Source organism: Somniosus microcephalus, chromosome 31 (assembly GCF_052327205.1).
Source record: "Somniosus microcephalus isolate GS21.2 chromosome 31, FLI_Smic_1.0, whole genome shotgun sequence".
NCBI classification, from domain to species: Eukaryota; Metazoa; Chordata; class Chondrichthyes; order Squaliformes; family Somniosidae; genus Somniosus; species Somniosus microcephalus.
Window position 1 is genome coordinate 36134460 of NC_141017.1, and position 16958 is coordinate 36151417.

Consider the following 16958-nt stretch of genomic DNA (forward strand, 5'->3'; position numbering starts at 1 on the left):
TAAATCTGGGCCCTCTGGTTATCAACCCATCAGCCATTGGAAACAGTTTCTCTTTATTTACTCGATCTAAACCCTTCATGATTTTAAACACCTCTATCAAATCTCCTCTTAGCCTTCTCTGCTCCAAGGAGAACAACCCCAGCTTCTCCAGTCTATCTACGCAAGTGTAATCCCTCATCCCTGGGACCATTCTAGTAAATCTCTTCTGCACCCTCTCCAAAGCCTTCACGTCCTTCCTAAAGTGTGGTGTCCAGAATTGGATCAAATTGATGCAACAGAGGTCAGCTGTCGGAGGCCATTTTCGCAAACAGGCCTCAGCTCGCTAACAAGGAGAAGCGGAGATGCTTCAAGCCGAATTGGCCCAACAAAAATCATCTGAATACAGGAGCCAGGCAAAAATGTTCAATTAAAAATCACTGCTTTTTAATAGAGGGGAAAAATCATTCTAAGATACGTGCGGGAGAAGGGAGAATAGAGGGACATGGCAGCAGAGCGGGGAGAGGCAATTCGAGTGTGAGAAGGCTCGTGTGGAGCATAAACAGCAGCACGGACCAGTTGATCTGAATGGCCTGTTTCTGTGCTGCAGATTCTATGTAATGTACACATTCACTGTACTTACTATTAGGCATTCATTTAATGCAAGTCAATGCTTGTACTTTCCTTTCAGGGTTGGTTACCCTGGTTAGATAAAGGGAACAATTTGCTCAGCACATCAGACCCAGGCACAGGTTAGACTGTGCTGCACAGGTTAGACACCTTACTGAGCCCTTTGGGTTAGTTAAAAAGCCGAGACTGGCATAATACCTGTGAAGTTGCTGTCTAACTGCCCAGTGCCCTCCCCGGACTCGTGCTAGGGTGCACCTCGCACATCCAGCGGTCGCGCTCCCCCCCTCCCGAGTGTGCCTAGACGCCGACACCTCCGTTTTCCCATCGCATCGCCGACCTTAGCCCCTTTATTTTAATTGGTTTTACAATTAGAAAAACTAGGCAATTCAGCTGTGGAGGCATTACAGTTGAGCCCGGCCTTAACCTCACCTGCACATGCACTTCCTAGTCCAGGAACAGGAGGAGGCCATTCAGCCCTGTGACCTGCTCCACCATTCAATCAGATCATGGTTGATGTGTAACTTAACTCCATTTACCTGCCTTGGTTCCGTAACCCTCAATACCCTTGCCTAGCAAAGATCTATCAATCTCCGTTTTGAAATGTTCAATTGACCCCCCAGCCTCAGCAGCTTTTTGGGGGCGAGTTTTCCAGGTTCTCCACCACCCTTTGTGTACGTCAGAACTCGGGCCAAAACTGACTGCAAATCGCTTACTCTATTAACTTTTAAATTCCCGATCGCACTGCGGTTTCGAGTCTGACCCGATCGGCAATTCAGCAATGACGGGCGTCGCCATGGTCAGGTCGGCCAAATCTGGACTTCAACTCCCCCCGCCCCTTACAACCCTTTGGCCTCAGTTTCCTCTCCCGGTTCCTTGTAAACTACAACCATATGCAGCTGAGCTTTAGCTGGACTAACTCTGTAACAAACTGTCAACAAAAGACATCAAGGAGGCACTTAATCCCAATCTCTCTAGATAAACGAACAATTGGCTTAGACATTCTCATCCTAGAGCCCAGTAGAACAATAAAAACCCAGACTTCAGCACCATTTATTGTTTTCCGCAGGCAAATATTTACTTGAGGCTACAATTGTCGCAAGGGGAATGTGATGTGTTCCTGTTCTTCGCGGTTTACTTTTCTCCTTCTATTTATGGGCCCCCCAACACACCACACACATCCACTCAGAATCACACTGCTCTGTTATTTTGCCACCAGCTCAATCTGTCTCAGTTCCGTTAGCTGGTGGAGGAGGGCGGACGCTCTTGGCCACTTTAAATTTATTGAAACTTATAAAATTCTAACAGGACTAGACAGACTAGATGCAGGAAGGGTGTTCCCGATGGCGGGAGACCAGAACCAGGGGTCACAGTCTAAGGATAAGGGGTAAGCCATTTAGGACAGAGATGAGGAGGAATTTCTTCACCCAGAGAGTGGTGAACCTGTGGAATTCTCTGCCACAGAAGGCAGTAGAGGCCAATTCATTAAATATATTCAAGAAGGAGTTGGATATATTTCTTAAGGCTAAAGGGATCAAGGGATATGGGGAGAAGGCAGGGACAGGGTACTGAATTTGGATGATCAGCCATGATCTCATTAAAATGGTGGAGCAGGCTCGAGGGGCCGAATGGCCTACTCCTGCTCCTATCTTCTATGTTTCGATGTTAGCTGGAGTGGTTGGTTGGCCTGCGTTTACACGCACCCACATCAATAGGGCCTTGTTTCAAACCCGCTTGCTTCCACATTCAGTTCCTTTCAGAAAGGGCTACGGAGGGTGCGACGTGGTGGCACAGCTGGGTTAACCCACGGGGGCTTTCGCCTCGGGGCACCGAGTTTAAATCCAACCCAGACTGATTAGGACCAAAGTCTCCCGTGTCTCTGCGCTGTAGTAGTCCCCGGTGTGAAATGAGACCAGGCAGCGTAAACCCAGTTCCTAGTGGGCACAGATCCGTGGCAAAATAAAATATGCCCGGTCGAACAGTAATTGGTCATCTCACTCAGAAAGGCACCGAATGTCGGAGGTGAGAAATGTGGCGATTTATTTGACATGATCAATAAATCCCACACCCTGCGCAGTAGAACATCCATTTATACAGCGCCGTTAACCAGGTGAAACGCCCCGAGAGGCTTCACTAATAACAGAATATAAATGAAGGGGCCTACCTCTTCCTCCACAGTGGCAGTCCCTTTCGCTCGTAGTCGCAGTGTTCCTTTCCCAGTCCCCAGCTGCCCACCAGATGCAGATTTTCCCCCTCTGGAGCGCTGGCTTATCATGTCTGCGAGAGAAAAGGCGAAAGCGGGTTAGCATTGGGCGTCGGACGGAACGGCGATTTGGCAGCTGGGGGGGGGGGGGGGGGGGGGGCGGCTCGATGGCAACGACGCTGTTATAAATCTCATCATTCATCAAGAAACTACTCGTGAAATAACGCTGGACGGCCAGCTGGTGGCGCCGTCCAAGGAGTATAAATACTCGGGCGTGGGCCCAGCTTGCCAGGGACATTTTGTAAGACAGGGAACTAGTGAAGTACAACTAGACCTCCATGTTCTGAAACAAGTTGATTAAAGCCTTGCTTTATGCTCCAACCAAGTGCGTAGTGAGTTTTATTACGTCAGACGCCAAGCCTGAAAATCTTTCACACTTTAGAGTAGGGTCGCTGGCAAAAAAAAAACTGGAGCAAGTGGCCGGCCATTTACCGTACAAACAGAAACAACAACAGAAAATGCTGGAGAAACTCAGCAGGCCAGGGCAGCATCTGTGGAGAGAGAAACAGAGTCAACGTTTCAGGTCGAAGACCTTTCAGTTCTCAACCTGAAACGTTAACTCTGTTTCTCTCTCCACAGATGCTGCCTGGCCTGCTGAGTGACGTAAGAAAACTACTGGGCACCTTGGTCTGAGTATTAAACAAGGCTTTAATCAACTGTTTTTCAACATGGAGATCTAGTTGTGTCCTTCACTAGTTCCTGTTAAAGAATGTCCTGAGCAAGCTGGGCCCGTGCCCGAGTATTTATACTCTCCCTGGACAGCGCCACCAGCAGGCCGCCCAGTATTATTTCATGTCATTCCCACGTGAATGACAGGATTCATTAGTTTTTCCAGCGTTTTCTATTGTTATTTCGGATTTCCAGCATCCGCAGTATTTTGCGATTGTACCGTACAAGCAGGTCTGGTGCTGGCCAATTTGGAGATTAGAGACTGCACTGAAATGCCACCGAGAAGAGGAAGTTTGTGGGGGGGGGGGGGGGGGGGGCGGTGTGGTGGGCCGGGCAATGATGGTGGGCTAATGTGGCACACATTAGCTGGTTTGTTAAAGGGGAATGCTTCCAATGAAGAGTCTCATACTCAACAACTTGTGTTTATACAGTGCCTTTAACGTAGTAAAACGTCCCAACACGCTTCACAGGAGCGATTATCAGACAGAGTTTGACACCGAGCCACGGAAGGAGATATCAGGACACAATACCAGTTGCAATAACACACTCACACTGGACCGACGTTCGCTCTCCAGCCCAAGACTAAGTGTAGCTCCATTGCCACAGTGTTAGGCAGAGGTCAGCCGACTGGTTTGAGTGGATTCAATCACAATTTTCCCTACATCACAACAGTGACTAACTTCAATAACGCACTTCATTGGCTGTAAAGTGCTTTGGGACATCCCTAACGGTTGTGAAAGGCGCTGGAGAAAATGCAAGTTCTTTCTCTTTTGGCTTCAATTAAATATGAAGTTTGCCAAACTGAGTCGCTGGCGAGAGCAGAGGTTCTGACATCGGGTCATCCAAACTGATGACCCTCCCCCTCTCCTTTCTAGGCTGCGTTCAGACACACGAGCTGGAACAACGGAACAAGCCACTACCGGCCATCAGTTGTTGGGTGGCGAGCGGAATCCAGCATCTCCCACCCCAATTGGTATGCGGTGGTCCTCGCTGAATGGTGCGCCTCGGGCGAGGGCGGGATCGCGGTCGGGCAGGACGCCTGCCGCAGTCAAACAGCCTGCTCTCACACGGCTTGGCCGGGACCAGAGACATGCCGTATGGGGAGCGGCAAATGGGACAACGGCACTCAGCTCAGCTATCATTAGGGACTTCAAGAGTGCAGACAGATCAGAGGGGCAGGGCTCAGCCTCTCCAGTTTGTCACACCATACAGTGATACTTCGGTGCGTGGCCTCACCACGTTTCAGAGTCTCTCCCAGATCTCTGCCCTCCTCCAATTCTGACCTCTTGCGCATCCCCGATTTCAATCACTCCACCATTGGCGGCCGTGCCTTCAGCTGCCTGGGTCCGAAGCATTAGAATTCACTCCCTAAACCTCTCTCCTCCTTTAACACGCTCTTTAAAACCAGCCTCTTTGACCGAGCTTTTGGTCACCTGTCCTAATAATCTCCTTATGTGGCTCGGTGTCAAATTTTGTTTGATAATCGTTCCTGTGAAGAGCCTTGGGACATTTTACAATGTTAAAGGCGCTATATAAACACAAATTGTTGCTGTTGAAACGAGGGAAATCTTAAAAGCCTGATTATAAACCATTAAAAACTTAACTCAGTTACTTTTGCTAAATGATAGAAGAGCTTTTCAGAGGGCCGCAGTCTCCTCTACTTGTGCTGCACTCCCACCTGCTGGTCAATCTATAGTAATGCTGCACAGTATTGCCTTTAGAAATAATGTGAGCATTTTCAAAAACCAAATACACAGGAATTTGCAAATTCCGGATGGAGAGTGTGGGAGGGAGGAGTCCGTGCGCGGACTCCGGATGGAGTGAGTGTGGGAGGGAGGAGTCTGTGCGCGGACTCCGGATGGAGTGAGTGTGGGAGGGAGGAGTCTGTGCGCGGACTCCGGATGGAGTGAGTGTCGGAGGGAGGAGTCTGTGCGCGGACTCCGGATGGAGTGAGTGTCGGAGGGAGGAGTCCATGCGCGGACTCCGGATGGAGTGAGTGTGGGAGGGAGGAGTCCGTGCGTGGACTCCGGATGGAGTGAGTGTGGGAGGGAGGAGTCTGTGCGCGGACTCCGGATGGAGTGAGTGTGGGAGGGAGGAGTCTGTGCGTGGACTCCGGATGGAGTGAGTGTGGGAGGGAGGAGTCTGTGCGTGGACTCCGGATGGAGTGAGTGTGGGAGGGAGGAGTCTGTGCGCGGACTCCGGATGGAGAGAGTGTGGGAGGGAGGAGTCTGTGCGCGGACTCCGGATGGAGTGAGTGTGGGAGGGAGGAGTCCGTGCGCGGACGCCGGATGGAGTGAGTGTGGGAGGGAGGAGTCTGTGCGCGGACTCCGGATGGAGTGAGTGTGGGAGGGAGGAGTCTGTGCGCGGACTCCGGATGGAGTGAGTGTCGGAGGGAGGAGTCTGTGCGCGGACTCCGGATGGAGTGAGTGTCAGAGGGAGGAGTCTGTGCGCGGACTCTGGATGGAGTGTGGGAGGGAGGAGTCTGTGCGCGGACTCCGGATGGAGTGAGTGTCGGAGGGAGGAGTCTGTGCGCGGACTCCGGATGGAGTGAGTGTCGGAGGGAGGAGTCTGTGCGCGGACTCCGGATGGAGTGAGTGTGGGAGGGAGGAGTGTGTGCGCGGACTCCGGATGGAGTGAGTGTGGGAGGGAGGAGTGTGTGCGCGGACTCCGGATGGAGTGAGTGTGGGAGGGAGGAGTCTGTGCGCGGACTCCGGATGGAGTGAGTGTGGGAGGGAGGAGTCTGTGTGTGGACTCCGGATGGAGTGAGTGTGGGAGGGAGGAGTGTGTGCGCGGACTCCGGATGGAGTGAGTGTGGGAGGGAGGAGTGTGTGCGCGGACACCAGATGGAGTGAGTGTGGGAGGGAGAAGTGTGTGCGCGGACTCCGGATGGAGTGAGTGTGGGAGGGAGGAGTCTGTGCGCGGACTCCGGATGGAGTGAGTGTGGGAGGGAGGAGTCTGTGTGTGGACTCCGGATGGAGTGAGTGTGGGAGGGAGGAGTGTGTGCGCGGACTCCGGATGGAGTGAGTGTGGGAGGGAGGAGTGTGTGCGGGAGGAAAGAGTGTGTGCACGGACTCCGGATGGAGAGAGTGGTCTGTGCGCGGACTCCGGATGGAGTGAGTGTGGGAGGGAGGAGTCTGTGCGCGGACACCAGATGGAGTGAGTGTGGGAGGGAGAAGTGTGTGCGCGGACGCCGGATGGAGTCAGTGACGCAAGAAAACTACTCGGCACTTGGTCTAAGCGTTAAACAAAGCTTTAGTCAACTATTTTACAACATGGAGGTCTAGTTGTGTCCTTCACTAGTTCCTGTTAAGAATGTCCTGCGTAAGCTGGGCCCGTGCCTGCATATTTATACTCTCCCTGGACAGCGCCACCAGCAGGCCGCTCATAAGTGGGTGTCACTGCCTCGCCTTGGCCTGAATTTTGTTAAATTATTAATCTCCGGCGACCGGCATCATTCAGCATTCGACTTACAAAAAAAATGGCAACCTAGCAAAGTAACTATTAATCTCACAGATGAGACGGCATTAACACTTCTCCAGGGGACACTCTCCTCGCTGAGAGTTTGATAGCTAAAACATTTGCAGCTTTCGGACAGCATCGGAGCAGGGAGCAAACTGCTGTGTCCACTGTCAGGAGTTTTCTGTCTGTTGAAATCTCTGGTTATCCCCATGGTACTGACCAACATAGCTTTTGCAATTGGGGTGCCCGGATCCGAGGGCGACATCACCGAGGTTGTCGTATTTCTGCATTTTTAAGCGCTTGTTGCATTAATTACATACTTAAATATTTTCTGCAATGATAGTCATGTTTATTTTTGAGTGCGTAGCTCAGTGTACCGTACAGAGAGGGCCCCCAGGAATGTGCCATTACTTGCAGAGTGTTCCCCACACCAATAACCACCTGTATTTATATAGCGCCTTTAACGAAGTAAAACGTCCCAGGGCGTTTCACAGGGGCGATTATCAGGCAAAATATGACACCGAGCAACATAAGGAGATATTAGGAAAGGCGACCAAAAGCTCGGTCAAAGAGGTCGGTTTTAAGGAACATCAGAAAGGAGGAGAGAGGGGTTTAGGGAGGGAATTCCAGAGCTTAGGGCCGAGGCAGATGAAGGCACGGCCGCCAATGTTGGAGCGATGGATGCGCACGAGGCCAGAATTGGAGGAGCGCAGAGATCTCGGAGGGTCTTGGGGCTGGAGGAAAACCTCAGAGGTTAGGACGATGAAAAGAAGTCAGGATGGTTTCGCACAAAGCGTGATGGAGCTGTGGAATTAATTACCATGAAAAGGTGTTGAAGTGGACAGTGTAATTGGGTTCAAGATAAATAGATATGTTTCTAAAGAGAGGAAGGGATTTGATGAGAAAGTGTTTAGATTGGGGTTGATGTATGGAAAAGCAATGGCTTGTTGGGCCAAACAGCCCTTTTCTGTGGCTAAAGATTCTTATGTTTTGATCGGATTGAACCTCATGTGGCTCAGGATTATAACAAGACAATCTTAGAGAGAGAGAGGAGGCCTTAGAGATCAGTCAGTTCAGAAAGGAGGTTTCTGGATTTAATAGGGAGAGGTAAACCACCAACCCAGTACCAGTCTAACTACACAAGCGGATCACTCACTCACTCACCGAAAGCCTTCAGGGGCTCCACGAGGCGCAGCGTGAACAGCTGTCCCTTCACCAAACCTTTCAGCAGCTTGGCGACCTCGAAGTGACGGCAGCCGATGACACTCTGGCCATTGATCGCCTCAATCAGATCCCCAACGTTGACCACCTGCATTCGGTCAATCAGGCTCCCTTCTTTGATTCTCTGGCGATTAAATCACAGTATTTAGGCGGGGTGGGGTACAGTACTGGTGGGTACAGGTCTGTCACTGTATAACACTGGGGTACAGTACTGGTGGGTACAGGTCTGTCACTGTATAACACTGGGGTACAGTACTGGTGGGTACAGGTCTGTCACTGTATAACACTGGGGTACAGTACTGGTGGGTACAGGTCTGTCACTGTATAACACTGGGGTACAGTACTGGTGGGTACAGGTCTGTCACTGTATAACACTGGGGTACAGTACTGGTGGGTACAGGTCTGTCACTGTATAACACTGGGGTATAGTACTGGTGGGTACAGGTCTGTCACTGTATAACACTGGGGTATAGTACTGGTGGGTACAGGTCTGTCACTGTATAACACTGGGGTATAGTACTGGTGGGTACAGGTCTGTCGCTGTATAACACTGGGGTACAGTACTGGTGGGTACAGGTCTGTCGCTGTATAACACTGGGGTACAGTACTGGTGGGTACAGGTCTGTCACTGTATAACACTGGGGTACAGTACTGGTGGGCACAGGTCTGTCACTGTATAACACTGGGGTACAGTACTGGTGGGTACAGGTCTGTCACTGTATAACACTGGGGTACAGTACTGGTGGGTACAGGTCTGTCACTGTATAACACTGGGGTACAGTACTGGTGGGTACAGGTCTGTCACTGTATAACACTGGGGTACAGTACTGGTGGGTACAGGTCTGTCACTGTATAACACTGGGGTACAGCACTGGTGGGTACAGGTCTGTCACTGTATAACACTGGGGTACAGCACTGGTGGGTACAGGTCTGTCACTGTATAACACTGGGGTACAGTACTGGTGGGCACAGGTCTGTCACTGTATAACACTGGGGTACAGTGCTGGTGGGTACAGGTCTGTCACTGTATAACACTGGGGTACAGTGCTGGTGGGCACAGGTCTGTCACTGTATAACACTGGGGTACAGTACTGGTGGGTACAGGTCTGTCACTGTATAACACTGGGGTACAGTACTGGTGGGCACAGGTCTGTCACTGTATAACACTGGGGTACAGTACTGGTGGGCACAGGTCTGTCACTGTATAACACTGGGGTACAGTGCTGGTGGGCACAGGTCTGTCACTGTATAACACTGGGGTACAGTACTGGTGGGTACAGGTCTGTCACTGTATAACACTGGGGTACAGTACTGGTGGGCACAGGTCTGTCACTGTATAACACTGGGGTACAGTACTGGTGGGCACAGGTCTGTCACTGTATAACACTGGGGTATAGTACTGGTGGGTACAGGTCTGTCACTGTATAACACTGGGGTACAGTACTGGTGGGTATTGGTCTGTCACTGTATAACACTGGGGTACAGTACAGGTGGGTACAGGTCTGTCACTGTATAACACTGGGGTACAGTACAGGTGGGTACAGGTCTGTCACTGTATAACACTGGGGTACAGTACAGGTGGGTACAGGTCTGTCACTGTATAACACTGGGGTACAGTACAGGTGGGTACAGGTCTGTCACTGTAGAACACTGGGGTACTGTACTGGTGGGTACAGGACTGTCGCTGTATAACACTGGGGTACAGGTCTGTCGCTGTATAACACTGGGGTGCAGTACTGGTGGGTACAGGTCTCGCAACCTCTAACACTATGGTGAAGTATGGGTGTCCTGCAGGTCCAACCCTGATGGTGGCAGCAATCCCACCTCTTGTAATAACCCCGTTTGACATACAGTAGCTCCATCGAGTGGCAGAGTGCAGTACCGCCACATAATTTACAACCAGCCTGAAACAGCAGAGATTTGTCCCACCCTGTCCAACTCCACTCGTACACGTCTCCCCCCGCAGTCATTCCCACCGGTATTCCCAGGAAGCTCAACTGGTGTCTCCCTCCTTTTCCCCACCCCCCTAAAAAATCTATTACTTATGTTTAACTCCCAGCAGAAAAAATACTCCCCCTTCCCATCACCCAATCAAAGCTTAGAAAGCACTTCATCAAATAACCATACTTGGGTGATCAACTCCCGAGCCCAGTTATTTCCAACCCTGGCTATTTGCTCTTTCAATCCTCCATACCATGAGCTGCATTATCTCAGCCGTTCCACAGACAGAAACCAAGTATATGAATCAGGGATAGTCACTCCTGTGCTGCTCTGGCACAACAAAGAGGCTCACAGTGCTGGACGTCATCGTGGTAGGCGAGATTACGAGATACATCAAGTTGTGGTAAGGCGATGGGATTGTATGTGGAAGTGGACTGAGGAAGGTTTTGAGGCGCAGAGGAAGAATGAATTAGCGTGGAGGCAGTGCGAAGAGTCCCCGTTTTAATAGCGAGCGGATGCAGGGAGTTAGAACAGCGTGTTGGGACGGACTGTTAGAGGCAGCTTCAAACTCACTGCCCAACAGGCTCTGGATGCTGAGGGTCAATGGAAATTCTCAAGGGCGAGGGCGATCGTTTTATTTTGGTTGGGTAAGGTTATCAAGGGAAGTGGAGCAAAGGCAGGTAAATGGAGTTAAGACACAGATCAGCCATGGTCTAACCGAATGGCGGAACAGGCTCGAGGGGCTGAATGGCCTCCTCCTGTTCCTAAGATTGTCGCGGATGTGTTGTGCAGTCGAATAGCCTCCCGGCCGGTTAAGGGTGTCAAGAATCATGGCGCCAAGAATCATGGCGCAAAGGCGGGTAAATGCAGTTGAGGTACAGATCAGCTACGATCTAACTGAATGACGGGACAAGCTCGAGGGGCTGAATGGAATACTCCAGTTTCTACATTCAGAGCAACAATGGCTGAGGTTTAGGAGAAGTAAATCTGACTGTCCCTCCTATTTACAGGAAACTTTTTTTTAATCCAGCACGGACGGGACCGACGTGGCGCCGGTTCATCAAAAATTCCGGATAACCGAACGCTATAGTAAAAGATAGGGAGAGCTGAGAGCTCCGTATAAAGCAACAAACCCAACAGCTTCAGAACAATGGCCACAAGTTGCAAGCGTCTCTGTAGCTTAGCAACAGCTGAAGCCACACCCTTGCACAGCAACAGATGGAGGAAGGCAAGTAATAAAACTTACCTGAACCTACTCCTGAATTTTGCCGGTTAACCGAGATTTCCGGTTATTTAGGTGCCGGTAAATCGAAAGTTTCCTGTACTGTAAATATATCTTGGATGCCATAACTTAGACAACACTCATAGGTGAACCTTAGCCCCCATATAGCCTAAGATAACGAGCAGGAAACCATTCTGAAGCTGCTGGACCTACCCTGTGCCTCCCCAAGATTCTCCTTGCACCTTCTGAGAAGCAACAGAGACTCAGAATCCACTACAGGCCTCAAGGACCAAGACTACATATTCTATTCACTTTTAAAAGGGCGATTATTCTTTCCTCCCGCAGGAGCTAACTAGCTTGACCGCGTCTCTACACAGCTCCTCCGAAACCACACTGAAGCAGCTGAACAGCTCACTCACGGTTAGCGGGGTCCATGGATTTGTGTATCTGCCAGCCGAATTCAAAACCGGCGAAAGAGCCACACACATAAACGAACAAATCACACGGTACATTTTTTGTTTGAATTAGGCGGCTTGACTCCTCCCTCAGTGCAACAGTAGGAGACTAGCAGCGCTTGTGTCATTGTACTGAGTTAGGGTGGAGTATCACAGAATGACACAGCACAGAAGGAGGCCATTCGGCCCATCGTGTCTGTGCCGGCTCTTCGAAAGAGCTCTCCAATTAGTCCCACTCCCCCTGCTCTTTCCCCAGAGCCCTGCAAATTTCTCCTTTTCAAATATTTATCCAATTCCCTTTTGAAAGTTACTATTGAATCTGCTTCCACCGCCCTTTCAGGCAGCGCATTCTACAACAACAACTCGCTGCGTAAAACAAAAATTCTCCTCATCTCCCCTCTGGCATTGTTGCCAATTATCTTAAATCTGCGTCCTCTCAATTGTGACTGAATTAGAAGGAGGAAACCTTCCCTTGGCTTTTCTTGGGCTGGGATGGGGGATGGTGACTCCTATTCAGACATTTAACAGCTCCCCAGGACAGGTAGAACAGTTACAGCTATCTCTCTTACTTTTATTTGTAAAGTCTAAAAGATGGTTGGTTTCGCCTTTCCGAACCTTCTCCCAGAAGCACCCGTTGGGCCTGCGAAACCAGCTTGACTGCTCCCTCTAACTCTGGGTGGATCCCGATTATGGGTATTAGAGCTGGGGCATTCACTACTGGTGCCACTCTCCGAGTCAGAAGGTTGTGGGTTCAAGTCATACTCTAGAGACTTGAGCGCAGAATCCAGGCTGACACTCCCAGCGCAGTGCTGAGGGAGCACCGCACTGTCGGAGGGGCAGTACTGAGGGAGCGCCGCACTGTCGGAGGGGCAGTACTGAGGGAGCGCCGCACTGTCGGAGGGGCAGTACTGAGGGAGCGCCGCACTGTCGGAGGGGCAGTGCTGAGGGAGCGCCGCACTGTCGGAGGGGCAGTGCTGGGGGAGCGTCGTACTGTCGGAGGGGCAGTGCTGAGGGAGCGTCGTACTGTCGGAGGGGCAGTGCTGAGGGAGCGCCGCACTGTCGGAGGGGCAGTGCTGAGGGAGCGTCGTACTGTCGGAGGGGCAGTGCTGAGGGAGCGCCGCACTGTCGGAGGGGCAGTACTGAGGGCGCCGCACTGTCAGAGGGGCAGTGCTGAGGGAGCGCCGCACTGTCGGAGGGGCAGTACTGAGGGCGCCGCACTGTCAGAGGGGCAGTACTGAGGGAACGCCGCACTGTCGGAGGGTCAGTACTGAGGGAGCGCCGCACTGTCGGAGGGTCAGTACTGAGGGAGTGCAGCACTGTCAGAGGGGCAGTACTGAGGGAGTGCTGCACAGTCGGAGGGGCAGTACAGAGGGTGTGCCACACTGTCGGAGGTGATGTTAAAATAAAAGGCAGAATAAAATTGTGTATTACACAGTACAACAGTCCTGTACTTATAAAAGAGCATGTCCCCGACTTACTGCGAGCGTAACCTAGTTATCCACCTCAATTAATGCTGTACAATGGGCACTTTTACACTAAACACTCGCAGCCAAATGTCCAAAATCATCTCACACACAACTCATAGTCGATGAGTTTCACACACACAGCTCCTTTGATCGCTCTGGGCTGGGTTCCAATGCGAGACCTTAAGAGACGAGAGGACAGTGTACTAACCCCACTACTTCACTCAAAGACGCCGCTCCCTCCCTCCAAGACCTACCTTTATAAATGCGTAGCCTGCGCCATTGTCAGTGATGGTCAGCCCCAAAGCATCTTCCGACTTGTAGATCTCCACTTCTTTCTTCTGCCCTTTGATGTGAGCAAAGATGAAATCTTCGAGGCCGATCTGCCCGCCCAGCAGTTTGTCCATGTCCACTTTGTGGGTGTTCAGAGTGCAGAACATGATCTGCAGAGTAACACGGGAACACAGGCAGGGTTAGGCTGCTTCACATCGAACAAATGCTTGTGCAAGATATTGTCAACTCTACTCTCACACATCTCCACAGCTGGGGGAAAAACATTCATCAAAAAAAAGGAAATTAATATTAGGCACTACAGGCCAGGGAAGGACTCCTCCTATACCGGGGTTGCATCAAGTTGGAGGTTTTGGGTTAGATTGTACTGCACAGAATCGCAAGCATAGAAACAGGCCATTCGGCCCCACTGGTCCGTGCGGTGTTTATGCTCCACACCAGCCTCCTCCCGCCCCTCTTCATCTCACCCCATCAGCATATCCTTCTATTCCTTTCTCCCTCATGTGTTTATCGAGCTTCCCCTTAAATACCATCTATACTATTCGCCTCAACCACTCCCTGTGGCAGCGCGTTCCACATTCTCACCACTCTCTGGGTAAAGAAGTTTCTCCAGAATTCCCTATTGGATTTCTTGGAGACTATCTTATATTGATGACCATAGTTTTAGTCTCCACCCAGGTAGTAACATCTTCTCTACATCTGTGATATCTTGGGACACAGCATATACAGGAAACTTTGGTTTATCCGGAGGTTGTATGTCCGGAAACCTCGATCTACCGGCAGAAATTAGGAGCCGTTTTGTTAGGTTTTTTTTCTTCTCGTGGCTTTGTTTTCAACAGTCGGGCTCTGGAAAGTCTCTCTGAAGCTGTTGCTAAGCTACAGAGCCGCTTCCAAGGTACGGGCCGGCTGTTTACAAGCTGTTGCTAAGCAACAGTGTTTGTTGTCAGATACGGAGATGAAAACCTCCGTATGCTTCAACATTAACTTTGTATGTCTGGCAGTTTTGATGGGACCGAGCTGTTGCCGATCTGTCGGTGCCGGATATAACAAAGTTTCCTGTATACACAACATGGCTTCTGGTAAGAACTGTACTGCATATGGCTTTATTATTATATACATCAGTGGTCCACCAGGTGGCTCTATTACAACATCTATCCTATCAAACTCTTTCATAATCTTAAAGAATACTTGAACTAACTAGCTCATTTTTACTACAGGCTTTTAATAAACAACTAATTTCATCTGGCACTCCAGAATCCCCCTACCCCTCTTCATATTGAAAAATTAAACTTCAAAAGTAACTTTAGTGCAAAGTGATAGGATAAAACTCCCACGTCAACCTGCAACACCAGACTGAGATTAACCCTGGGTTGATAGGCAAAGAGTGCGTCATTATAGGTCGCTTTAATATAATCGGGATCGCCCAAAGCCTTTCACCACCAATGAATTCTTTTTTGAAGTGTATCCACTGTAGCGTAGGCAGATGTCACGTCCAATTTTGTGCACAGCCAACTGTTGTGCCGGAATTGGCGGAGGGATACATTGACCGGGACACAGGGAGAACTCCCCATGCTCTTCGATTGGTGAAATGGGATCTTTTACATCCACCCGAGAGAGCAGACGGGGCTTTGGTTTAACGCCTCATCCGAAAGATGGTGCAGCACCCTCTCCGTACTGCACCGAAGTTCAGCCGAGATGATGCGCTTAAATTCAAGAGTGGGCAAACCGAGCCAAACGTACAGCCACAGCACGAGACCCGAGGTCACCATCAGCCGGCCATCTGAATGTGGGAGACACGAACTGTGCAACTCACTGTCGACTTTGCGGTTTGAGGCGATCAAACAACATTAATTTGTTTCAATACATTGCCAATGCTTGCAGGGATTATAAGGCTGCTTTTATGCTGTTCTTTTCATTTGGATTCCAGCATATTTGGCAGGGGGAGAACCTTAAATTAAGAGCTAGGCCGTTCAGGGGTGATGTCAGGAAGCACTTCTTCACACAAAGGGTTAGTGGAAATCTGGAACATTCAAAAGCTGTTGAGGCTGGGGGGGGTCAATTGAAAATGTCAAAACTGAGATCGATAGATTTCTGTTAGGCAAGGGTTTTAAGGGTAAACAGAGTTAAGATACAGATCAGCCATGATCTGATTGAATGGCGGAACAGGCTCGAGGGGCTGAATGGCCTCCTCCTGCTCCTATGTATTGGGAACCTTTCCTATTAATTCTGGGGGCCGGCCGGCTTTGAACTAAGAGCCAGCTGCCACACTAGAACAAAACAAGTTTAGCAGCAGCGGAGATGGAAGTGGTTTCGTCCACAATGAGCTTCTGGAATCCAAATTAAGTGATGAAAACAGCTTAAAATGTCTGATCCTGATCCTCTGGGATGGAGCATGAAAAACACACGGTTCTTGACCCACCTTCATCCGGCTTCCTGTAAAACACGCACGCGACTGCAGTAGGTGGGGCTGGATTTCTATTTCCAAAAGGCCTCAAGACAATTTTTACACGCAGTTCCTGGAAACGCTAACTGCTAAAATTCTGCTGATCGGAGTGCCAGTGTCACAGAATAGCCCCCGCCCCCAGTAACAGATCCACATCGCTGGTGCGAGTCGCCCCTGGAAACCAACTCTCCCTCCTCAAAAGAAATAAAGTCGTCCCCCCGAAATAAAGGCTGACTTTACGAGAGCGTGCCCTAAAATAAAACTTGCCAGGGTTTATTCGGTGGCAGAACACTCCCAATTTACCCGCGTCGCGCAAATCTTTCCTCCGACAGGTTTTATTTCCAACTTTGTTTTGTTTCCACCCAAAAATAATAGGGCACCAAGAAATCACCCGGCATGCTTTTCTACATAACAAGTGACTAGTAATTCACCAGCTGTGAAGTGCTTCGAGATGCCTGACATGAAAGGCGCTATATAAATGAAAGTTCTCTCTTACAGATGGTGCTAACCGGGAGTTATTCCTTTAGTTCCTCTCCCTCAGCATTTTCCCCTCTCCTCCTGAAGGTATTTCTGGAAGTGGTTCTAGAGCACCGGGCGACCTCAGGTACTTGCCCAAGGAGACCGTGTGTAAAGCTCAACCTGCCAGCAGTATACCTCCAGGACAAGATTAGGAACAGGAGGAGGCCCATTCAGCCCCTCGAGCCTGTTCCGCCATTCAACGAGATCATGGCTGATCTGTATCGTAACTTCGTCTACCCGCCGCGGTTCCATGTCCCTTGATATCCTTTGTAGTAAAAACCTATCAATCTCAGTCTTGACGTTTTCAATTGACCCCTAGCATCAGCATCTTTATCGGAGAGAGTTCCAGATTTCCACTGCCCTGTGTGTGAAGAAGTGCTTCCTGACATCACCCCTGAACGGCCTAGCT

At 50.3% G+C, this 16958-nt stretch overlaps 1 protein-coding gene across 3 annotated transcripts in view; it reads right to left on the minus strand.

Annotated features, from left to right (window-relative positions):
- The window catches only part of LOC147097739 (PDZ domain-containing protein GIPC1-like), a 101202-nt gene that overhangs the window by 71895 nt on the left and 12349 nt on the right, over nt 1–16958 (minus strand). For all 3 annotated transcript variants that reach the window (XM_085971791.1, XM_085971787.1, XM_085971788.1), the window contains exons 2-4: nt 13554–13739; nt 8159–8339; nt 2768–2880 (exon numbers count right to left, since the gene is read on the minus strand). In XM_085971791.1, the coding sequence (XP_085827917.1) occupies nt 2768–2880; nt 8159–8339; nt 13554–13736 (477 nt within the window). In that variant the 5' untranslated portion in view covers nt 13737–13739. The remainder of the gene's footprint in view (nt 1–2767; nt 2881–8158; nt 8340–13553; nt 13740–16958) is intronic.